A 26,466-nucleotide genomic window follows, 5' to 3' on the forward strand; every position below is an offset into this window, starting at 1 on the left:
GATACGCATCCTTTAAATCCACCGTGGTCATGAATTGACCTTCCTGGATGGAAGGAAGGATAGTTCGAATGGTTTCCATCTTGAACGATGGGACCTTGAGAAATTTGTTTAAGATCTTGAGATCTAGGATTGGTCTGAACGTTCCCTCTTTTTTGGGAACTATGAACAGATTGGAGTAGAACCCCATCCCCTGTTCTCTTAATGGAACAGGATGAATCACTCCCATTTTTAACAGGTCTTCTACACAATGTAAGAACGCCTGTCTTTTTATGTGGTCTGAAGACAACTGCGACCTGTGGAACCTCCCCCTTGGGGGAAGTCCCTTGAATTCCAGAAGATAACCCTGGGAGACTATTTCTAGCGCCCAAGGATCCAGAACATCTCTTGCCCAAGCCTGAGCGAAGAGAGAGAGTCTGCCCCCCACCAGATCCGGTCCCGGATCGGGGGCCAATATTTCATGCTGTCTTGGTAGCAGTGGCAGGTTTCTTGGCCTGCTTTCCCTTGTTCCAGCCTTGCATTGGTCTCCAAGCTGGCTTGGCCTGAGAAGTATTACCCTCTTGCTTAGAGGACGTAGCACCTTGGGCTGGTCCGTTTTTACGAAAGGGACGAAAATTAGGTCTATTTTTTGCCTTGAAAGGCCGATCCTGAGGAAGGGCGTGGCCCTTACCCCCAGTGATATCAGAGATAATCTCTTTCAAGTCAGGACCAAACAACGTTTTCCCCTTGAAAGGAATGTTTAGTAGCTTGTTCTTGGAAGACGCATCAGCCGACCAAGATTTCAACCAAAGCGCTCTGCGCGCCACAATAGCAAACCCAGAGTTCTTAGCCGCTAACTTAGTCAATTGCAAAGAGGCGTCTAGAGTGAAAGAATTAGCCAATTTGAGAGCATTGATTCTGTCCATAATCTCCTCATAAGGAGGAGAGTCACTATCGAGCACCTTAAGCAGTTCATCAAACCAGAAATATGCGGCAGTAGTGACAGGGACAATGCATGAAATGGGTTGTAGAAGGTAACCCTGCTGAACAAACATCTTTTTAAGCAAACCTTCTAATTTTTTATCCATAGGATCTTTGAAAGCACAACTATCCTCTATGGGAATAGTGGTGCGTTTGTTTAAAGTAGAAACCGCTCCCTCGACCTTGGGGACTGACTGCCATAAGTCCTTTCTGGGGTCGACCATAGGAAACAATTTTTTAAATATGGGGGGAGGGACGAAAGGAATACCGGGCCTTTCCCATTCTTTATTAACAATGTCCGCCACCCGCTTGGGTATAGGAAAAGCTTCTGGGAGCCCCGGCACCTCTAGGAACTTGTCCATTTTACATAGTTTCTCTGGGATGACTAAATTTTCACAATCATCCAGAGTGGATAATACCTCCTTAAGCAAAATGCGGAGATGTTCCAATTTAAATTTAAATGTAATCACATCAGATTCAGCCTGCTGAGAAATGTTCCCTAAATCAGTAATTTCTCCCTCAGACAAAACCTCCCTGGCCCCCTCAGATTGGGTTAGGGGCCCTTCAGAGATATTAATATCAGCGTCGTCATGCTCTTCAGTAACTAAAACAGAGCAGCCACGCTTACGCTGACAAGGGTTCATTTTGGCTAAAATGTTTTTGACAGAATTATCCATTACAGCCGTTAATTGTTGCATAGTAAGGAGTATTGGCGCGCTAGATGTACTAGGGGCCTCCTGAGTGGGCAAGACTCGTGTAGACGAAGGAGGGAATGATGCAGTACCATGCTTACTCCCCTCACTTGAGGAATCATCTTGGGCATCATTGTCATTATCACATAAATCACATTTATTTAAATGAATAGGAATTCTGGCTTCCCCACATTCAGAACACAGTCTATCTGGTAGTTCAGACATGTTAAACAGGCATAAACTTGATCAGAAAGTACAAAAAACGTTTTAAAATAAAACCGTTACTGTCACTTTAAATTTTAAACTGAACACACTTTATTACTGCAATTGCGAAAAAACATGAAGGAATTGTTCAAAATTCACCAAATTTTCACCACAGCGTCTTAATTGAAAATATTGCACACCAATTTTGGAAGCTTTAACCCTTAAAATAACGGAACCGGAGCCGTTTTAAGCTTTAAACCCCTTTACAGTCCCTGGTATCTGCTTTGCTGAGACCCAACCAAACCCAAAGGGGAATACGATACCAAATGACGCCTTCAGAAGTCTTTTATAAGTATCAGAGCTCCTCTCACATGCGACTGCATGCCATGCCTCTCAAAAACAAGTGCGCAACACCGGCGCGAAAATGAGACTCTGCCTATGCTTTGGGAAAGCCCCTAAAGAATAAGGAGTCTAAAACAGTGCCTGCCGATATTATTATATCAAAATACCCAGATAAAATGATTCCTCAAGGCTAAATATGTGTTAATAATCAATCGATTTAGCCCAGAAAAAGTCTACAGTTTAAATAAGCCCTTGTGAAGCCCTTATTTACAATCGTAATAAACATGGCTTACCGGATCCCATAGGGAAAATGACAGCTTCCAGCATTACATCGTCTTGTTAGAATGTGTCATACCTCAAGCAGTAAGAGACTGCACACTGTTCCCCCAACTGAAGTTAATTGCTCTCAACAGTCCTGTGTGGAACAGCCATGGATTTTAGTTACGGTTGCTAAAATCATTTTCCTCATACAAACAGAATTCTTCATCTCTTTTCTGTTTCTGAGTAAATAGTACGTACCAGCACTATTTTAAAATAACAAACTCTTGATTGAATAATGAAAAACTACAGTTAAACACTAAAAAACTCTAAGCCATCTCCGTGGAGATGTTGCCTGTACAACGGCAAAGAGAATGACTGGGGTAGGCGGAGCCTAGGAGGGATCATGTGACCAGCTTTGCTGGGCTCTTTGCCATTTCCTGTTGGGGAGGAGAATATCCCACAAGTAAGGATGACGCCGTGGACCGGACACACCTATGTTGGAGAAATGACATCGCTCAGCGTACAAACGGAAGAGCGGGCTGTCACGTGAGCGGCAGCACAAGAAACTGCGCAACAACTAAATGCGTGCAATCGAAATTTTCAGCAGAGTAAAACAGTTACGATCATACAAACAGCGCATAATAATTAATAAAGGCTTAAAACGCTCAAAACACTGTGCCCTTTTAAGGCAAAGGAAGCATCCCATCACAAATAAGGGAGGAATTAACCACTTAGTCTCTCTACACATACTGATAGTGCCTGCACACTGCCCCAATAAATCCTTGACACAGTCCCAATTTTATAATAATGCAGGAATAATCTCCTGAAAGTGCAAGTCTCCAATACATAGAAAACAAAAGCACTTACCTGCATATCCTGCTGCTGGGCAGGAACTGAAATGACACATACTCCTATCAGAGATCTGTAGAAAAAGAAAGAACAGAAAAACCAACTCTGGCTTTCTATAACAGGGGTAGCAACAATGTTAGAAGGCAAAGACAACCTCAACACCTTCTATTTGCTAAAAGCCACCACTACTCTTACTCAAGAGATTGACGTGGACACAGCTAAACCCCAAACCTTGCTTGCAGGGAAAAATACCCATAAAAGGAATAAATATTTCTTCAGACACCAATCTTCACGTCCTCCATTAACAGAGGCAAAGAGAATGACTGGGGGTTATGGGTAAGGGAAGTGACACTTAACAGCTCTGCTGGGGTGCTCTTTGCCTCCTCCTGCTGGCAAGGAGAGAATATCCCACTAGTAATTGGAATGACTGTGTGGACTCTCCATGTCTTAGGAAAGAAAATTGCCTCTATTAAAAGAGCTAAAGGAAATCTTAGCACCAATTTACATAAAAGGTGGTTTAGATGACAGAACCTTAGAGAGAGTCTAAGAAATCTCTTCCTGAAAAAAACTGGATAACTTCAGGATGATTACCCTATACAGTAGACACTGATAAAAGGTAAACAGAATATATAGCCTTAAAAGAACTAGGGATTGGAACTGAGAAACCGGTATGGCAAAAACCAAACTGTGTTCCGATCATAGTCATTGTGTAAAAATATATAGATTGCTCCAGAACAAAATGACCATAAAAATAAACTTAAAAAGAGCTAAATGCAATAGCATTAAAACTATCACAGTGATTCTCACAGAATACAGCAATCTAATTGGCAAATAATTGTTAGAAAAACAAAAATTATGCTTACCTGATAATTTCATTTCAATCGTTACGAGGAGAGTCCACAGCTTCATTCATTACTTGTGGGAAAATACAGAACCTGGCCACTAGGAGGAGGCAAAGACACCCCAGCCCACTCCCCTCATCCCCCAGGCATTCTGTCAAGGGAACAGGGAACAGTAGGATAAATATCATGGTATAAATGGTGCCAGAAGAAAAAAACAAAGAAATTTAGGTCTGCCCAACAAAGAACAGGGCGGGAGCCGTGGACTCTCCTCGTAATGATGGTAATGAAATTACTTGTGGGAAACAAATACCCAAGCTCTAGAGGACACCACAGCCTGCAAAACCTTTCTCCCAAAAGCAGCTTCAGCTGAAGCAAACATGTCAAATTTGTAAAACTTTGAGTATGTAAGGAAGACCAGGTAGCTGCCTTACAAATCTTCTCCATAGAGGCCTCATTTTTAAAGGCCCATGAAGAAGCCACAGCCCTAGTTGAGTGAGCCGTAATCCTCTGAGGAGGCTTATGTCCCGCTGTCTCATAGGCCAAGCGAATAATGCTCCTCAACCAAAAAGATAGGGAAGTGTAAGAGGCCCTCTGCCCCCTACGCTTCCTCAAATACACCACAAATAAAGACGAGGTCTGTCTGAATTCCTTTGTGGCCTGAAGATAGAACTTCAAGGCTCGAACCACAACCAAATTATAAAGTAACCTTTCCTTTGAAGAAGAAGGGTTAGGACACAAGGAAGGAACTACTATCTCCTCCTGATTGATGTTATAATTCGACACAACCTTGGGAAGAAATCCCAACCCAGTGCGAAGAACAGCCTTATCTGTGTGAAAAACCAGGTAAGGAGGCTCACATTGCAAGGTCGCCAACTCAGAGACGATGCAATAGCCAATAGGGATAGAACCTTCCAGCAAAGAATTTTAATGTCAAGCGAATGCATAGGCTCAAACGGAGCCCTCTACAAAATCTTAAAGGGACAGTATACTGTAAAATAGTTTTTCCCTTAATGTGTTTACAATTGATTTTTTTACCAACTGCAGAGTAAAAAAATGTATGAAAATTAGCATTTTAAGGTTTATTTGTGTATTTTAAATCTCTGATTTTGTATTTTGAAGCCACAACCTAATAAAATGGGTTGAGCTTGTAGGTATAATCAGATCTCATTACTGTATCACATTGTGTACATATAACTGCTTCTTTATCTTATATCTGTCTATAAAACAATCACCAGTACTTTTAGAGAACAATGGAAAATCAACATTTTATTACCTTATCTCTGCTATATCCCACTGGGAGTGTAATTTCTTCTGCTGGCTGTGTTTACAAAGCTTATCTATAGCTTGGACCTGCGGCCACAAACTTTCAGAATAGGTGGGGATACCACATGCTAAATCAACTATTTCAAATGCCAATATAAGGTAAAGGAGCTACTTGTTAACAATTTAATACACTCCAGCAGGTAAAGTGGATCATTGGGAACAAATTAAAGGGGAGACATTTTTTGAGTAAACTGTCCCTTTAAGTACCAAGTTTAAGCTCCAAGGGGGAGCAGAATTTCTAAAGACAGGCCTGATCCTAGACCGAGCCTGAACAAAGGACTGAATATCAGAAAGCTCCGCAAGCTTCTTGTGTAAAAGTACAGATAAAGCCGAAATCTGTCCTTTTAAGGAACTGGTGGCAAGTCCCTTCTCCAACTTATCCTGGTAGAAGGACAGGATCCTGGATACCCTAACCTTATGCCAGGGATATCCACGTTCTTCACACCAGGACAAGTATGTCCTCCACACCTTATGATAGATGCGACGAGTGACTGGTTTCCTGGCTTGAATGAGAGTATCAATCACTCTCTCTGAAAAACCTCTCTTGGCTAGGACTAAGCGTTCAATCTCCACGCAGTCAGCCTCAGAGAATCGAGATTTTGATGTACAAAGGGACCCTGAACCAGCTGTCAGGTACTGTGACAGTCAAGTTCCGAGTGCAGTGAATCTCAACTGCAGACCTAGTATTTTAAGTAGAGATACAGGATATTTAGGTAGACTCCTGCTATCTTGTTACAGGAGTGGGTTTTGTTAGTCCTTACAGGTTGGTAAGAGAGGTGTGGTTGAGTAAAGGTTAACTGCAATGATAGCACAAGGAAAGCCTTTTCCTAACTAGCAGGAATCAATCTAGTTGGTTTTCAGTCCTGAGGCTAAACGCCTTATGAAGCACCTTTAGAGGGTAGTAAATGACTTATTCAATGAGCGGGTAGTAGTTCGAGTTGCAAGGCTGTGGCAACAGAGGAGTAACAAACAGATCTGTTGTGCTGTGAAGGGAGAAGTGCTTGTAGCTGCAGCGGCTGTGGAGGGTGTGTGCGTTCTGTCCAACCAGGACGCTGGAACTGCTGACAGGCTCTGAGCACGCTGAGCGCACAAGAGGCAAACAGCCAGGAGCGGAGGAAATCGGTAATCGGCTGGAAGCAAACAAGCAGTAAGTGGAAGTCCAGCAAGTCGGTAGCACAGCTACAAGTCAGCGGGTTTCAGTGATAGTTGTCCTTATGGTGATAGCTCTTGTAGCGGCTGTGGAGTCCGGAACTTGAAATGAGGTAGCTTGAGTATTTCCACAGACGGAATAAAGTCTTTTAGGTAAACCCTTGGTGATGTCAGGTTTAATGGGGAAAAGGCACTTAACGAGTGCTAGGAATATAATCCAGAAAGTTGATAACTTTAGCTTTCTTTCATGTAATTAGCAAGAGTCCATGAGCTAGTGACGTATGGGATATACATTCCTACCAGGAGGGGCAAAGTTTCCCAAACCTCAAAATGCCTATAAATACACCCCTCACCACACCCACAAATCAGTTTTACAAACTTTGCCTCCTATGGAGGTGGTGAAGTAAGTTTGTGCTAGATTCTACGTTGATATGCGCTCCGCAGCAGGTTGGAGCCCGGTTTTCCTCTCAGCGTGCAGTGAATGTCAGAGGGATGTGAGGAGAGTATTGCCTGTTTGAATTCAATGATCTCCTTCTACGGGGTCTATTTCATGGGTTCTCTGTTATCGGTCGTAGAGATTCATCTCTTACCTCCCTTTTCAGATCGACGATATACCATATATACTCATATATACCATTACCTCTGCTGATTCTCGTTTCAGTACTGGTTTGGCTTTCTACAACATGTAGATGAGTGTCCTGGGGAAATTAAGTCTTATTTTCTGTGACACTCTAAAGCTATGGTTGAGCACTTTTTTATAAAGTTCTAAATATATGTATTCAAACATTTATTTGCCTTGACTCAGGATGTTCAACATTTCCTTATTTCAGACAGTCAGTTTCATATTTGGGATAATGCATTTGAATATATCATTTTTATCTTACCTTAAAATTGACTTTTTCCCTGTGGGCTGTTAGGCTCGCGGGGGCTGAAAATGCTTCATTTTATTGCGTCATTCTTGGCGCGAAAATGTTTTTCTATTTCCGGCGTCATACGTGTCGCCGGAAGTTGCGTCATTTTTGACGTTTTTCGCGCCAAAAATGTCGGCGTTCTGGATGTGGCGTCATTTTTGGCGCTAATAGCATTTAGGCGCCAAATATTGTGGGCGTCAAATTTGTCTCCACTTTATTTAAGTCTCATTATTTGTTGCTTCTGGTTGCTAGAAGCTTGTTCACTGGCATTTTTTCCCATTCCTGAAACTGTCATTTAAGGAATTTGATCAATTTTGCTTTATATGTTGTTTTTTTCTATTACATATTGCAAGATGTCCCACGTTGCAACTGAGTCAGAAGATACTACTGGAAAATCGCTGCCTGGTGCTGGAACTACCAAAGCTAAGTGTATCTGCTGTAAACTTTTGGTAGTTGTTCCTCCAGCTATTGTTTGTATTAAATGTCATGACAAACTTGTTAATGCAGAAAATATTTCCTTTAGTAAAGTACCATTACCTGTTGCAGTTCCATCAACATCTAATGTTCAGAGTGTTCCTGATAACATAAGAGATTTTGTTTCTGAATCCATTAAGAAGGCTATGTCTGTTATTCCTCCTTCTGGTAAACATAAAAAGTCTTTTAAAACTTCTCTTTATACAGATGAATTTTTAAAATGAATTTTTAAATGAACATCATCATTCTGATTCTAATGATTCTTCTGATACAGAGGATTCTGTCTCAGAAGTTGATGCTGATAAATCGTCATATTTATTTAAAATGGAATTTATCCGTTCTTTACTTAAAGAAGTCCTAATTGCATTAGAAATTGAGGATTCTGGTCCTCTTGATACTAAATCTAAACGTTTAGACAAGGTCTTTAGATCTCCTGTGGTTATTCCAGAAGTTTTTCCTGTTCCTGGTGCTATTTCTGAAGTAATTTCCAGAGAATGGAATAATTTGGGTAATTCATTTACTCCTTCTAAATGTTTTAAGCAATTATATCCTGTACCGTCCGACAGATTAGAGTTTTGGGACAAAATCCCTAAAGTTGATGGGGCTATTTCTACCCTTGCTAAACGTACTACTATTCCTACGGCTGATAGTACTTCCTTTAAGGATCCTTTAGATAGGAAAATTGAATCCTTTCTATGAAAAGCTTATCTGTGTTCAGGTAATCTTCTTAGACCTGCTATATCATTGGCTGATGTTGCTGCAGCTTCAACTTTTTGGTTGGAAACTTTAGTGCAACAACTAACAGATCATGATTCTCATAATATTATTATTCTTCTTCAACATGCTAATAATTTTATCTGTGATGCCATTTTTGATATTATCAGAGTTGTTGTCAGGTTTATGTCTCTAGCTATTTTAGCTAGAAGAGCTTTATGGCTTAAAACTTGGAATGCTGATATGTCTTCTAAATCAACTCTACTTTCCCTTTCTTTCCAGGGTAATAAATTATTTGGTTCTCAGTTGGATTCTATTATCTCAACTGTTACTGGTTGGAAAGGAACTTTTTTACCACAGGATAAAAAATCTAAAGGTAAAAACAGGGCTAATAATCGTTTTCGTTCCTTTCGTTTCAACAAAGAACAAAAGCCTGATCCTTCATCCTCAGGAGCAGTTTCAGTTTGGAAACCATCTCCAGTCTGGAATAAATCCAAGCCTTCTAGAAAAGCAAAGCCAGCTTCTAAGTCCACATGAAGGTGCGGCCCTCATTCCAGCTCAGCTGGCAGGGGGCAGATTACGTTTCTTCAAAGAAATTTGGATCAATTCTGTTCACAATCTTTGGATTCAGAACATTGTTTCAGAAGGGTACAGAATTGGTTTCAAGATAAGACCTCCTGCAAAGAGATTTTTTCTTTCCCGTGTCCCAGTAAACCCAGTGAAAGCTCAAGCATTTCTGAAATGTGTTTCAGATCTAGAGTTGGCTGGAGTAATTATGCCAGTTCCAGTTTTGGAACAGGGGCTGGGGTTTTATTCAAATCTCTTCATTGTACCCAAGAAGGAGAATTCCTTCAGACCAGTTCTGGATCTAAAAATATTGAATCGTTATGTAAGGATACCAACATTCAAAATGGTAACTGTAAGGACTATATTGCCTTTTGTTCAGCAAGGGCATTATATGTCTACAATAGATTTACAGGATGCATATCTGCATATTCCGATTCATCCAGCTCACTATCAGTTCCTGAGATTCTCTTTCCTGGACAAGCATTACCAGTTTGTGGCTCTGCCGTTTGGCCTAGCTACAGCTCCAAGAATTTTTACAAAGGTTCTCGGTGCCCTTCTGTCTGTAATCAGAGAACAGGGTATTGTGGTATTTCCTTATTTGGACGATATCTTGGTACTTGCTCAGTCTTCACATTTAGAACAATCTCATTCGAATCGACTTGTGTTGTTTCTTCAAGATCATGGTTGGAGGATCAATTCACTAAAAAGTTAATTGATTCCTCAGACAAGGGTAACCTTTTAAGGGTTCCAGATAGATTCAGTGTCCATGACTCTATCTTTGACAGACAAGAGACGTCTAAAATTGATTTCAGCTTGTCGAAACCTTCAGTCACAATCATTCCCTTCGGTAGCCTTATGCATGGAAATTCTAGGTCTTATGACTGCTGCATCGGACGCGATCCCGTTTGCTCGTTTTCACATGCGACCTCTTCAGCTCTGTATGCTGAACCAATGGTGCAGGGATTACACAAAGATATCTCAATTAATATCTTTAAAACCGATTGTCCGACATTCTCTGACGTGGTGGACAGATCACCATCGTTTAATTCAGGGGGCTTCTTTTGTTCTTCCGACCTGGACTATAATCTCAACAGATGCAAGTCTTACAGGTTGGGGAGCTGTGTGGGGGTCTCTGACGGCACAAGGGGTTTGGGAATCTCAGGAGGTGAGATTACCGATCAATATTTTGGAACTCCGTGCAATTTTCAGAGCTCTTCAGTCTTGGCCTCTTCTGAAGAGAGAGTCGTTTATTTGTTTTCAGACAGACAATGTCACAACTGTGGCATACATCAATCATCAAGGAGGGACTCACAGTCCTCTGGCTATGAAAGAAGTATCTTGAATTCTGGTTTGGGCGGAATCCAGCTCCTGTCTAATCTCTGCGGTTCATATCCCAGGTATAGACAATTGGGAAGCGGATTATCTCCGTCGCCAAACGTTGCATCCGGGCGAATGGTCTCTTCACCCAGAGGTATTTCTTCAGATTGTTCAAATGTGGGAACTCCCAGAAATAGATCTGATGGCTTCTCATCTAAACAAGAAACTTCCCAGGTATCTGTCCAGATCCCGGGATCCTCAGGCGGAGGCAGTGGATGCATTATCACTTCCTTGGAAGTATCATCCTGCCTATATCTTTCCGCCTCTAGTTCTTCTTCCAAGAGTAATCTCCAAGATTCTGAAGGAATGCTCGTTTGTTCTGCTGGTAGCTCCAGCATGGCCTCACAGGTTTTGGTATGCGGATCTTGTCCGGATGGCCTCTTGCCAGCCGTGGACTCTTCTGTTAAGACCAGACCTTCTGTCACAAGGTCCTTTCTTCCATCAGGATCTCAAATCCTTAAATTTAAAGGTATGGAGATTGAACGCTTGATTCTTGGTCAAAGAGGTTTCTCTGACTCTGTGATTAATACTATGTTACAGGCTCGTAAATCTGTATCTAGAGAGATATATTATAGAGTCTTGAAGACTTATATTTCTTGGTGTCTTTCTCATCATTTTTCCTGGCATTCTTTTAGAATTCCGAGAATTTTACAGTTTCTTCAGGATGGTTTAGATAAAGGTTTGTCCGCAAGTTCCTTGAAAGGACAAATCTCTGCTCTTTCTGTTCTTTTTCACAGAAAGATTGCTAATCTTCCTGATATTCATTGTTTTGTACAGGCTTTGGTTCGTATAAAACCTGTCATTAAGTCAATTTCTCCTCCTTGGAGTTTGAATTTGGTTCTGAGGGCTCTTCAAGCTCCTCCTTTTGAACCCATGCATTCATTGGACATTAAATTACTTTCTTGGAAAGTTTTGTTCCTTTTGGCCATCTCTTCTGCCAGAAGAGTCTCTGAATTATCTGCTCTTTCTTGTGAGTCTCCTTTTCTGATTTTTCATCAGGATAAGGCGGTGTTGCGAACTTCTTTTGAATTTTTACCTAAGGTTGTGAATTCCAACAACATTAGTAGAGAAATTGTGGTTCCTTCATTATGTCCTAATCCTAAGAATTCTAAGGAGAAATCGTTGCATTCTTTGGATGTTGTTAGAGCTTTGAAATATTATGTTGAGGCTACTAAGTCTTTCCGTAAGACTTCTAGTCTATTTGTCATCTTTTCCGGTTCTAGGAAAGGTCAGAAAGCTTCTGCCATTTCTTTGGCATCTTGGTTGAAATCCTTAATTCACCATGCTTATGTCGAGTCGGGTAAAACTCCGCCTCAGAGGATTACAGCTCATTCTACTAGGTCAGTTTCTACTTCCTGGGCGTTTAGGAATGAGGCTTCGGTTGATCAGATTTGCAAAGCAGCAACTTGGTCCTCTTTGCATACTTTTACTAAATTCTACCATTTTGATGTGTTTTCTTCTTCTGAAGCAGTTTTTGGTAGAAAAGTACTTCAGGCAGCGGTTTCAGTTTGAATCTTCTGCTTATGTTTTCATTAAACTTTATTTGGGTGTGGATTATTTTCAGCAGGAATTGGCTGTCTTTATTTTATCCCTCCCTCTCTAGTGACTCTTGCGTGGAAAGATCCACATCTTGGGTAGTCATTATCCCATACGTCACTAGCTCATGGACTCTTGCTAATTACATGAAAGAAAACATAATTTATGTAAGAACTTACCTGATAAATTCATTTCTTTCAAATTAGCAAGAGTCCATGAGGCCCACCCTTTTTGGTGGTTATGATTTTTTTGTATAAAGCACAACTATTCCAATTCCTTATTTTATATGCTTTCGCACTTTTTTATCACCCCACTTCTTGGCTATTCGTTAAACTGATTTGTGGGTGTGGTGATGGGTGTATTTATAGGCATTTTGAGGTTTGGGAAACTTTGCCCCTCCTGGTAGGAATGTATATCCCATACGTCACTAGCTCATGGACTCTTGCTAATATGAAAGAAATGAATTTATCAGGTAAGTTCTTACATAAATTATGTTTTTGCCAGGTGTTAGGAGTAGCTGCATTAAGGTAGCTTGGTCAGTAACTCAAACAAATTAATTGGCAGGTGGAAGGGGGAGGAGTAGCCTTATATAAGGTGTGCTTAAAGGTACATACACACTGACAGGTACCTGACACCACCAGATCTCTGCAACAAGGTAACCTCCACGGAGGAGACGATGACATCCCCACCAGATCCACAAACCACATAGTCCGCGGCCACGATGGAGCAATTAGAATAGCCAAAGCTTGCTCCTGCTTGATGCGGGCCACTACTCGAGGTAGAAGAGGTAACGGTGGAAATATGTAGACTAGGTTGAACTCCAAAGGCACCGCTAAGGCATCTATCAGCTCTGCCTGGGGATCCCTGGACCGAGACCCGTATCTGGATAGCTTGAAATTGAGTCTGGACGCCATGAGATCTATCTCCGGCGTCCCCTATCTGATGCAGATCTCTGCAAACACCTTGGGATGGAAGGACCATTCCCCCGGGTGAAACTATTGCTAAGAAAATCCACTTCCCAGTTGTCCACACCCGGAATATGGATCGCTGATCACGAACAGTTGTGGGTCTCCGCCCACTCCAGAATCCGAGATACTTCCCTTATGGCTAGGGAGCTTCTCGTTCCCCCCGGATGGTTGATGTAAGCCACCGAGGTAATGGATCGAAACGACCCCAGATCGCTCGAAGTTCCAGAATATTTATCGGGAGAAGCGACTCCTCTCGACTCCACCTGCTCTGTACCTTCCTGGCACCCCAAACAACTCCCCATCCTGACAGACTTGCATCCGTGGTCCCAATCTCCCAGGATGGTCTCAAGAAAGATGTCCCCTGGGACAGTTGGCCCGGGCAGATCCACCAAGAGAGGGATTCCCTTGTTTAGTTGTCCAGAGAGATCTCTTGGGATAGGTCTAAGTGATCGCCGTTCCATTATCTCAACATGCACAACTGAAGAGGTCTGAGAAGGAACCTGGTGTCATCGGAATGACATCTATGCTGGATACCATGAGCCCAATCACCTCCATACAGATGGCCTTGAGGAGGTCTGAAGGGCAAGACAACTGGACGCAATCTTGCAACGTCTCTGATATGTCAGGAATATCTTCATAGATATGGAATCTATTATCGTGCCCAGGAATTCCACTCTGTTGCTGGGAACCAGGGAACACTTTCCTACATTTATCTTCCATCCGTGGAATTGAAGGAGAAGAAGAAGAGCCCTCGAATGGTCCCCTGCGAGACTGTAGGATGGAGCCTGGAAAAGGATGTCGTCCAGATAAGGTGCCACTGCAATACCTCTGGCTCTCTCCACCGCAAGCAGCGCTCCCATAATCTTCATAAAGACTCTTGGGGCAGTCACCAAGCCAAATCGTAGGGCCAGAAACTGGAAGTGTTGGTCCAGAAATGCAAATCTTAGGAACCTGAAGTGATCCTTGTGGATTGGCACGTGAAGGTAAGCATCCTTCAAAATCTATTGTAGACATGCACTGTCCCTCATGAACTAGGCAGAATCGACCTTATCGTCTCAATCTTGAACAATGGGACCAACAGAATCTTGTTTAGGCACTTTAGGTCTAGAATCGGACAAAACGTGCCCTCCTTTTTTGGGACCACAAAAAGGTTTGAATAATACCCCAGACCTCTTTCTGCCAGAGGTACTGGAACGATTACTCAGAGAGAGGAGAGATCCCTTACGCACTCCAGAAAGGCATCTCTCTTCTCTGGTCTTGATGATAAGTTTGATAGGAGGAATCTGCCCCTGGGCGGATGAGTCTTGAACCCTATCCTGTAACCTTGGGCGATGACCTCCAGAACCCAAGGATCCTGAACGTCTCTCATCCAGGCCTCCGCAAAAAGAGATAGTCTGCCCCCTACATGATCCATAGACTGATCAAGGGGCCGCCCCTTCATGCCGATTTTGTCTCGGCGGGCTTCTTGCTCTGCTTGGCTTTGTTCCAAGATTGAGCTGGTTTCCAAGATCCCTTGGACTGCTCGGTTTTCGCAGCAGGTTGGTGGCGTTGGGACAAACGTAGACCCCTTAGGTTTATTCTTCTTATCCTGTGGTAGGAAAGCACCCTTGCTTCCCGTGACCGTAGATATAATAGAGTCCATGTCCAGACCAAAAAGAACTTTCCCCTGAAAAGGGAGGGATAGTAATCTAGACTTGGAAGTCATGTCCGTAGACCACGACTTTAACCACAGAGCCCTACAGGCTAGAACAGAAAAACCTGATGTCCTGACATTCAGGCGAATAATCTGCATTTTTGCATCACAGATGAATTAGCTACTCTTAAGGCCTTAATTCGTTCCTGTATCTCCTTGAGGGGAGTCTCCACCTCGACCATAGCTGAAAGAGTGTCACAGCAGTAGGTAGCAACCCTAGCCACCGCCGGTTAAAAAATGAACCTTGTGAGCTGAAACATCTTTCTCAACATAGACTCCAATTTTTAAAGAGGCCACACCCGGTCACATAGAGTGTCATGCAGGACCGCCCCTGCACTAACAAGAAAACGCACCAAAAAGGTTGCGTCGATATATCTCTCTTAAGAAACCTGACTGTTAACACATTGACAGAGCCTCATCTCACACATGTCGCAGCATTAAACACAATAAAGAATATTATGCATAAATCCCCCCCTGTTCAATAATCCCCTTTCCGAGGATATTAACTCTTGATTCTATACAGATAAAAGGAGACACACTGAGACCCTGTCTTCTTGCGTTATCATATGTGTATAAATGAAACTATCTTACCAGAATCTATGCCGTGGAACAGGAACACAGCCTTTCAAGTGTGACAGGATAGTAGTATCGCTCCTGACATGGACTTGAGTGCAGAAAGCAGGCAGCGAAACTCGTCAACGCCGATTGCTTATGGAGCTGTTCATCTGAGTCGGGATGGGTTCGCAGAAAGACTCTCCCTGCATTTTCAGACTCTAACTTTCATCCAAGCTCTCACTAAGAGCCTGACAGGATTACTTAAAAGTCGAGTCCCATTCCGAAGAGTACAACCCTCCGTAAGAGACTACTCCGAATCTTCTGACACTTCTCTGCCAACCTCCTGCGACGAAAGGCAAATAATTGACTGGGGGATGAGGGAAGTGGGGGAGGTATTTGGGCCTAATGGCCAGGTTCTTAATTCCCACAAGTAATGAATGAATGTGGACTCTCCTCCCATTAAGATGGAAAGAATGCTAACAAAGCAATGTACTATGAGTCTAACTCTTTGGCAAATTGATCATCCCAACCATGTTTTTGAGGAAACAAAATAGTTGATTGGTGTGAAATTCTGCTAAAGGAAAAGATGGAGCTAGAACCAAGATATCGTTCAGGTAAGGAAATACTGTAATACCCTGATTACAAAAAAAAATGGGCACCTAGAACCTTGGTATATATTCTTGGAGCTGTAACCAGACCAAATGGAAAACTGAAAATGCTTGTCCAGAAAAGCAAACCTCAGAAACTAGTAATAGTCTCTGTGAATCTGATGGTAAGCATCCTTTGAATCTATTGTGGACATAAAATGACCTTGCTGAACAAAAGGCAGAATACTCCTAATAGTTTCCATTCTGAAAGATGGCATCCTTACTTGTCCAGAGTCTTTAGATCCAGAACTGGTCTAAAAATGCCTTCCTTCTTTGAAACAATGAAGAGATTTGAATAAAAGATCATCCCCTGTTCCTTGCAAAGGAACTGGAACAATCACTCCCATATCTTCAGGATCTGAGACAGATTGAGGAAAAGCTTGAGAAAAGCTTGTAGAAGCAGCAGCCACATCAGCAATAGAAATAGCTGGCCTAAGAATATAACCAGCATGTAAAAAGGCCCTTCTCTGGATTCTAACTTCCTGTTTAAAGGGTCCTTAAAAAAGTACTGTCTTCCAAAGGAATAGTAGTACATTTAGCTAGAGTGGAAATGGCCCCATCTACTTTGGGAACTGTTTCCCATAACTCTAGATGAGCAGCAGGTAAAGGATATAATTTTTTAAACCTTGCAGAAGGATTAAGACACACACCTGGCTTAAATCATTCCCTAGTAATCAAGTCAGAGACAGCATCAGACACAGGGAAAACCTCAGGGAGACTAACAAGAGTCCAAAAAACTGAATTTAAATGATTACAAGGTTCATCATCAGAAGATTTAGGATCTTTAACCCCTTAAGTGACTAAAACCTCTTTTAAAAGAGAATGAATATGTTCAACTTTAAACAAAAAGAGGAAATATCAAGTTCCACTTCAGATGAGGAATCATCTTCCCCAGAGGAAACTTCACCATCTGAAGATACCACAGTATCCCTGGGATCAGGGCAATAGCACTTGAAAAAGCTAAAATCTGAACTGACCTTTTACTCTTATTTGAAGGCAGGAAAGCAGCCAATGCCTCAGAGATGGCAGCCTCAATGAAAGACTTCATGGCATGAGGCACCACTTCAGCATTAACCTGTAATGAACAAAAAGTAGGTGCATTAGTACCCAAAGATACAGTATTAGATTGGTCTGTATGCATCAACAAATCTAGACATGAGCCACATAAATGAGCCGAAAAGGGCACTTAAGCTTCTTTTACAATAAGCACACCTAATAATGGTAGCAAGGTGATCAGGAGACTCAGTTTCTAGGGTAAATTTAGGGACAGAATTCTGCTGTTCCATTTTAGCATATATCAAAGCAGTGCAATAAACACTATAAAACCCTTTAAGAAAGCTCTTGAGGAAAGGAAACCATATACACCCCCCACCACACACACACCTAAGCGGCTTTAGACAATGCGCATTGAGCCGAGAAGAAAACATTACTGTCGAACGCGCTCCAAACAATTGACTGTTTAAATGGCAATGAACGTGCCAAAAAACCTGATGCATGCAAGAGCTAGGGGAGTAGTGAAAGATCTGTCCCAGGGCCATATATATATATATATATATATATATATATATATATATATATATAATATAAACTTTTAAATCAAAAAGTTCCCATAACAGTTTAATGAGTGTCTATAGATTTTGTAAAAAATAAAATACACAAACCAGTAGACACTCGTCCACTAGCATTCAAGTAGCAGACAGCCAGACCAGTACTGAAACATATCAGCAGAGATCAAGGAATAGCAGTACATCTGTACATCCATAAAGGGAGGCAGAAGACACGTCCCTGTGATTGATTATAGAGTATTTATGGAAGCATTCCCATGAAGTGAAAATAAAGCAACATAAACCATACCCCAAATACATCCCACTGCCAAGCACTGTACATTGAGGGGAACCGGGCCTCAACATAGAAAACTCCTTTCTCTGAAGAATCATTGCACATATTCATTCTTAAACCACCTCCAGTGGAGGCAAAGTAAAGACTGACTGTATGTGTGAGGGGTTTTATAGAGCTCTTGGGGTTTGAGAACCTTTGCCTTCTAGTTGTAGAGAAGAGTAATTCCCATGAGTAATGGTTTGTGGACTCTCACCAACTGTATGAAAGATTATATATATATATATATATATATATATATATATATACACACACACACACACACACAATCAACACACTAAAAAACATCAGTTCTTCCAATCATAACCAGTTTATTACTCATTCATTTTGATGCAGTTTCAAATGTGTCAAAGCCTCCAGTTCACTTTTCATGCAAGGAATACTTACCATAGTGTATACTTTACTTAAAATGCTAGACTTTCATCTAGATAATGGCATGATTTAATATTTTAGAGATTAGGGTTTCATGCATTTCCCATTTATGAGCCAGCTATACAGTTTATAGACAGACTAGGTTGCGTGGGTCTGGGTAATTATTAAAAAGTTAGTAGCTTAAAGTAAAATTCCAGGAACCACTTCATGAAGAAGTTTGTACGAAGAAGTTTTAGTCATCATCTGCTGGTAAGTTTCACTTACCGTAGCAAGTGTAGCAGCTTCTTCTCCTCCTTTCTTTTTCTTCTTTTCTCCTGCCATATTTAAACTCTCATTTTGAATGTTCTAAAGGAAAAAGTTTGTGTGTTATGGTGAATATGATGCATGATATATACATTATAATGTCATACAGAAATACTGAATGCTATTTTTATTTGTATCTTTATCATCTTTTGTCGAAAGTTTCATTACCTACCTGCACGTAAGTGATAAATGCATAGCACTGTGGGGTAAGATGAGAACCAGAGAGTTTAACCTGCCAAATAAAGAAATGGTCAAAACTAAAATTGCAAGTAATTAGGAGAAAACATAATCACTTTCTGGTAAACCTCTATCATTACAAGTGGCAGTAACAGTATGTAAAGATTTGTCCCACTCACTTGTACAGAAAGAAACTCTCTAAAGTTTTTTTTAAAAAGTAGACATGAAGAGAAGAATATTCTTTACTAAGGGGTTGATAGCAACGCTAAACCACATAAAGGATTTGGGAGGATTAAATGTTGGATAATATTGAAATGGAGATCTTTGTAGTACCTTTGTTAATAGCTGTAAAAATTACAAAGATAAAGATTGTACATAACTCACTATAGCTTCATTATATTAATAGACAATAAACAGTTATGGTAATAGTTGTGAAGGTTTAAAGAGACATGAAACCCAATTTTTTTATTTCATGGTTTAGAAAGAGCTTGTCATTTTAAACAACTTTCCAATTTACTTCTATTCTCTGATTTGCTTTATTCTCTTGGTATCCTTTGTTGAAAAGCACATCTAAATAGGCTCAGAAACTGGTGGTTGGTGGCTGCACACAGATGCCTCGTGACTATTTCTTCAACAAAGGATATCCAAAGAATAGAGCAAATTAGATAATAGAAGTAATTTGGAATGTTGTAAAACTGTATTCTCTATCTGAATCATGAAAGAAAAAAAAATTGTGTTTCATGTCCCTTTAAGTCTAAGGCCATTAACTAAAAATATAGCTGCAATTATGAGAACACTTGTGGTTTTTAAGAACTTCTTGGTCAAAAAAAAAAAGAAAAAAATTAAAGACATTTTAAAATACATGAAGGCAATTGTTAAAGATCCTGAAAATATTGAATATAAGTTATCTTTACTTCACTTTGGATTTTAAACAGAAATAAAAACAGAATTTATGTTTACCTGATAAATTACTTTCTCCAACGGTGTGTCCGGTCCACGGCGTCATCCTTACTTGTGGGATATTCTCTTCCCCAACAGGAAATGGCAAAGAGCCCAGCAAAGCTGGTCACATGATCCCTCCTAGGCTCCGCCTACCCCAGTCATTCGACCGACGTTAAGGAGGAATATTTGCATAGGAGAAACCATATGGTACCGTGGTGACTGTAGTTAAAGAAAATAAATTATCAGACCTGATTAAAAAAACCAGGGCGGGCCGTGGACCGGACACACCGTTGGAGAAAGTAATTTATCAGGTAAACATAAATTCTGTTTTCTCCAACATAGGTGTGTCCGGTCCACGGCGTCATCCTTACTTGTGGGAACCAATACCAAAGCTTTAGGACACGGATGAAGGGAGGGAGCAAATCAGGTCACCTAGATGGAAGGCACCACGGCTTGCAAAACCTTTCTCCCAAAAATAGCCTCAGAAGAAGCAAAAGTATCAAACTTGTAAAATTTGGTAAAAGTGTGCAGTGAAGACCAAGTCGCTGCCCTACATATCTGATCAACAGAAGCCTCGTTCTTGAAGGCCCATGTGGAAGCCACAGCCCTAGTGGAATGAGCTGTGATTCTTTCGGGAGGCTGCCGTCCGGCAGTCTCGTAAGCCAATCTGATGATGCTTTTAATCCAAAAAGAGAGAGAGGTAGAAGTTGCTTTTTGACCTCTCCTTTTACCGGAATAAACAACAAACAAGGAAGATGTTTGTCTAAAATCCTTTGTAGCATCTAAATAGAATTTTAGAGCGCGAACAACATCCAAATTGTGCAACAAACGTTCCTTCTTTGAAACTGGTTTCGGACACAGAGAAGGTACGATAATCTCCTGGTTAATGTTTTTGTTAGAAACAACTTTTGGAAGAAAACCAGGTTTAGTACGTAAAACCACCTTATCTGCATGGAACACCAGATAAGGAGGAGAACACTGCAGAGCAGATAATTCTGAAACTCTTCTAGCAGAAGAAATTGCAACTAAAAACAAAACTTTCCAAGATAACAACTTAATATCAACGGAATGTAAGGGTTCAAACGGAACCCCCTGAAGAACTGAAAGAACTAAATTGAGACTCCAAGGAGGAGTCAAAGGTTTGTAAACAGGCTTAATTCTAACCAGAGCCTGAACAAAGGCTTGAACATCTGGCACAGCTGCCAGCTTTTTGTGAAGTAACACAGACAAGGCAGAAATCTGTCCCTTCAGGGAACTTGCAGATAATCCTTTTTCCAATCCTTCTTGAAGGAAGGATAGAATCTTAGGAATCTTAACCTTGTCCCAAGGGAATCCTTTAGATTCACACCAACAGATATATTTTTTCCAAATTTTGTGGTAAATCTTTCTAGTTACAGGCTTTCTGGCCTGAACAAGAGTATCGATAACAGAATCTGAGAACCCTCGCTTCGATAAGATCAAGCGTTCAATCTCCAAGCAGTCAGCTGGAGTGAAACCAGATTCGGATGTTCGAACGGACCCTGAACAAGAAGGTCTCGTCTCAAAGGTAGCTTCCAAGGTGGAGCCGATGACATATTCACCAGATCTGCATACCAAGTCCTGCGTGGCCACGCAGGAGCTATCAAGATCACCGACGCCCTCTCCTGATTGATCCTGGCTACCAGCCTGGGGATGAGAGGAAACGGCGGGAACACATAAGCTAGTTTGAAGGTCCAAGGTGCTACTAGTGCATCCACTAGAGCCGCCTTGGGATCCCTGGATCTGGACCCGTAGCAAGGAACTTTGAAGTTCTGACGAGAGGCCATCAGATCCATGTCTGGAATGCCCCACAGCTGAGTGACTTGGGCAAAGATTTCCGGATGGAGTTCCCACTCCCCCGGATGAAATGTCTGACGACTCAGAAAATCCGCTTCCCAATTTTCCACTCCTGGGATGTGGATAGCAGACAGGTGGCAGGAGTGAGACTCCGCCCATAGAATGATTTTGGTTGTAGAAGGTAACCCTGCTGAACAAACATCTTTTTAAGTAAACCTTCTAATTTTTTATCCATAGGATCTTTGAAAGCACAACTATCCTCTATGGGTATAGTGGTGCGTTTGTTTAAAGTGGAAACCGCTCCCTCGACCTTGGGGACTGTCTGCCATAAGTCCTTTCTGGGGTCGACCATAGGAAACAATTTTTTAAATATGGGGGGAGGGACGAAAGGAATACCGGGCCTTTCCCATTCTTTATTAACAATGTCCGCCACCCGCTTGGGTATAGGAAAAGCTTCTGGGAGCCCCGGGACCTCTAGGAACTTGTCCATTTTACATAGTTTCTCTGGGATGACCAACTTGTCACAATCATCCAGAGTGGATAATACCTCCTTAAGCAGAATGCGGAGATGTTCCAACTTAAATTTAAACGTAATCACATCAGGTTCAGCTTGTTGAGAAATGTTCCCTGAATCAGTAATTTCTCCCTCAGACAAAACCTCCCTGGCCCCATCAGACTGGGTTAGGGGCCCTTCAGAACCATTATTTTCAGCGTCGTCATGCTCTTCAGTATCTAAAACAGAGCAGTCGCGCTTACGCTGATAAGTGTTCATTTTGGCTAAAATGTTTTTGACAGAATTATCCATTACAGCCGTTAATTGTTGCATAGTAAGGAGTATTGGCGCGCTAGATGTACTAGGGGCCTCCTGAGTGGGCAAGACTCGTGTAGACGAAGGAGGGAATGATGCAGTACCATGCTTACTCCCCTCACTTGAGGAATCATCTTGGGCATCATTGTCATTGTCACATAAATCACATTTATTTAAATGAATAGGAATTCTGGCTTCCCCACATTCAGAACACAGTCTATCTGGTAGTTCAGACATGTTAAACAGGCATAAACTTGATAACAAAGTACAAAAAACGTTTTAAAATAAAACCGTTACTGTCACTTTAAATTTTAAACTGAACACACTTTATTACTGCAATTGCGAAAAAACATGAAGGAATTGTTCAAAATTCACCAAATTTTCACCACAGTGTCTTAAAGCCTTAAAAGTATTGCACACCAAATTTGGAAGCTTTAACCCTTAAAATAACGGAACCGGAGCCGTTTTTAACTTTAACCCCTATACAGTCCCTGGTATCTGCTTTGCTGAGACCCAACCAAGCCCAAAGGGGAATACGATACCAAATGACGCCTTCAGAAAGTCTTTTCTAAGTATCAGAGCTCCTCTCACATGCGACTGCATGTCATGCCTCTCAAAAACAAGTGCGCAACACCGGCGCGAAAATGAGGCTCTGCCTATGATTTGGGAAAGCCCCTAAAGAATAAGGTGTCTAAAACAGTGCCTGCCGATATTATTATATCAAAATACCCAGATTAAATGATTCCTCAAGGCTAAATATGTGTTAAAAATGAATCGATTTAGCCCAGATAAAGTCTACAGTCTTAATAAGCCCTTGTGAAGCCCTTATTTACGATCTTAATAAACATGGCTTACCGGATCCCATAGGGAAAATGACAGCTTCCAGCATTACATCGTCTTGTTAGAATGTGTCATACCTCAAGCAGCAAGAGACTGCTCACTGTTCCCCCAACTGAAGTTAATTGCTCTCAACAGTCCTGTGTGGAACAGCCATGGATTTTAGTGACGGTGCTAAAATCATTTTCCTCATACAAACAGAAATCTTCATCTCTTTTCTGTTTCTGAGTAAATAGTACATACCAGCACTATTTCAAAATAACAAACTCTTGATTGAATAATAAAAACTACAGTTAAACACTAAAAAACTCTAAGCCATCTCCGTGGAGATGTTGCCTGTACAACGGCAAAGAGAATGACTGGGGTAGGCGGAGCCTAGGAGGGATCATGTGACCAGCTTTGCTGGGCTCTTTGCCATTTCCTGTTGGGGAAGAGAATATCCCACAAGTAAGGATGACGCCGTGGACCGGACACACCTATGTTGGAGAAATGATGATTATTCCCATTATAATGATTATTTATAAATGGGAACAATTCCTCCTATACATATCACCTAACTTGAGAAATAAAATTCTATGCCCATTTCAGCACTCTTTATTTATGTTAAATCTAGTAGTTAGATGGCGCTTAACTGCATCTTAGTTGTAATATTTCAGTTATTTGCAGTATTTTAAGGAGAGAATAATAATGGTTTTGGCGAAAGCTTAGGGACTGGCAGGCGTGTCCACTCATCAAGGTCTGTTTTTTCTGGAGGTAAAATGTATCCGCCCTCCCCTCCTCCTCCCTTTTTTCTAAGGTTAATGTAATTGTGTTAGAATTTAGGCTTAGTTTTATTTTGTTTTGATGATTTCACCTAGTTGATTTATTTGGAAAATGGGGTTTGAATACTACACAGTTCCTGTATTTATGATTGTAGAAATTGGTAAAACTTATCAGACTCTGTGATCTGCTTATAACTTAACAAATACTTTACAATGTCTTATAAGTACTGTTTTTATTTGTTTTTGGATGCCTTACAGGCGTTTGTGTTGATGTTTGAATACCTTTATAAAAAAAAGTTTAAAAAAACCCCTAAATTTATGCTTACCTGATAAATTTCTTTCTTTTGCGATGTACCGAGTCCACGGATTCATACTTACTTGTGGGATATTATCCTTCCTAACAGGAAGTGGCAAAGAGAGCACCACAGCAGAGCTGTCTATATAGCTCCCCCTTAACTCCACCCCCCAGTCATTCGACCGAAGGCCAAGGAAGAAAAAGGAGAAACTATAAGGTGCAGAGGTGACTGAAGTTAATAAAAAATACCATCTGTCTTGAATAGACAGGGCGGGCCATGGACTTGGTACATCGCAAAAGAAAGAAATTTATCAGGTTAGCATAAATTTTGTTTTCTTTTGCATGATGTACCGAGTCCACGGATTCATCCTTACTTGTGGGATACCAATACCAAAGCTTTAGGACACGGATGAAGGGAGGGAAAAGACAGAAACCTAAACGGAAAGGCACCACTGCTTGCAAAACCTTTCTCCCAAAAATAGCCTCCGAAGAAGCAAAAGTATCAAATTTGGAAAATTTGGAAAAGGTATGAAGCGAAGACCAAGTTGCAGCCTTACAAATCTGTTCAACAGAAGCATAATTTTTAAAAGCCCATGTGGAAGCTACCGCTCTAGTAGAATGAGATGTAATCCTTTCAGGAGGCTGCTGTCCAGCAGTCTCATAAACCAAACGGATGATGCTTTTGAGCCAAAAGGAAAGAGAAGTCGCCGTAGCCTTTTGACCCCTACGCTTTCCAGAATAGACAACAAACAAAGAAGATGTTTGACGAAAATCTTTGGTTGCCTGCAAATAAAATTTCAAAGCACGAACCACGTCCAAGTTGTGCAACAGACGTTCCTTCTTACAAGAAGGATTAGGACACAGAGAAGGAACACAAATTTCCTGATTGATATTCCTGTTAGTAACAACCTTAGGTAGGAACCCAGGCTTGGTACGTAAAACCACCTTATCAGCATGGAACACAAGATAAGGCGAGTCACATTGTAATGCAGATAGTTCAGAAACTCGTCGAGCTGAAGAGATAGCCAATTGGAACAAAACTTTCCAAGATAAAAGCTTAATATCTATGGAATGCATGGGTTCAAACGGAACCCACTGAAGAACTCTAAGAACTAAATTAAAGCCCGAACGTCTGGAACATCTGCCAGACGCTTGTGCAACAAAATAGACAAAGCAGATATCTGTCCTTTTAGAGAACTAGCTGACAATCCTTTCTCCAATCCCTCTTGGAGAAAAGACAAAATCCTAGGAATCCTGATTTTACTCCAGGAGAAGCCCTTGGATTCGCACCAAAAAAGATATTTACACCATATCTTATGATAGATTTTCCTGGTAACAGGCTGAATCAAGGTATTTATGACCGACTCAGAGAAACCCCGCTTTGATAGAATCAAGCATTCAATCTCCAAGCAGTCAGTTGAAGAGAAATTAGATTTGGATGCTTGAATGGACCTTGAATCAGAAGGTCCTGTCTCAGCGGCAGAGACCATGGTGGAAGAGATGACATGTCCACCAGGTCTGCATACAAGTCCTGCGTGGCCCCACAGGCGCTATCAAAATCACCGAAGCTCTCTCCTGTTTGATTCTGGCAATCAGACGCAGAAGGAGAGGGAATGGTGGAAACACATAAGCCAGGTTGAACAACCAGGGTACTGCTAGAGCATCTATCAGTAGAGCCTGAGGATCCCTTGACCTGGAGCCGTAACAAGGAAGTTTGGCGTTCTGACGAGATGCCATCAGATCCAATTCTGGTGTGCCCCATAGCCGAACCAGTTGAGCAAACACCTCCGGATGGAGTTCCCACTCCCCCGGATGAAAAGTCTGATGACTTAGAAAGTCTGCCTCCCAGTTCTCTACACCTGGGATATAGATCGCTGACAGATGGCAAGAGTGAGCCTCTGCCCATCGGATTATCCTTGAGACCTCTATCATCGCTAAGGAACTCCTTGTTCCGCCCTGATGATTGATATTAGCCAAAGTCGTGATGTTGTCCGACTAAAACCTGATAAATCTGGCCGAAGCCAGCTGAGGCCATGCCTGGAGAGCATTTATCGCTCTTAATTCCAGAATATTTATCGGTAGGAGAGCCTCCTCCCGAATCCACAAACCCTGAGCCTTTAGGGAATTCCAGATTGCACCCCAGCCCAGAAGGCTGGCGTCTGTGGTCACTATAACCCATTCTGGCCTGCGGAAACACAT

General features: G+C 41.5%; 1 protein-coding gene across 1 annotated transcript in view; it reads right to left on the bottom strand.

Moving 5' to 3' along the window:
* FANCI (FA complementation group I) overlaps window positions 1-26,466 on the bottom strand; it is a 763,169-nt gene that overhangs the window by 116,531 nt on the left and 620,172 nt on the right. Inside the window, exons 29-30 of the mRNA XM_053719357.1 lie at window positions 18,805-18,864; window positions 18,594-18,674 (exon numbers count right to left, since the gene is read on the bottom strand). Coding sequence (XP_053575332.1) covers window positions 18,594-18,674; window positions 18,805-18,864 — 141 coding nt within the window. The remainder of the gene's footprint in view (window positions 1-18,593; window positions 18,675-18,804; window positions 18,865-26,466) is intronic.

This window comes from Bombina bombina, chromosome 6 (genome assembly GCF_027579735.1).
Source record: "Bombina bombina isolate aBomBom1 chromosome 6, aBomBom1.pri, whole genome shotgun sequence".
In the NCBI taxonomy this organism is placed as follows: Eukaryota; Metazoa; Chordata; class Amphibia; order Anura; family Bombinatoridae; genus Bombina; species Bombina bombina.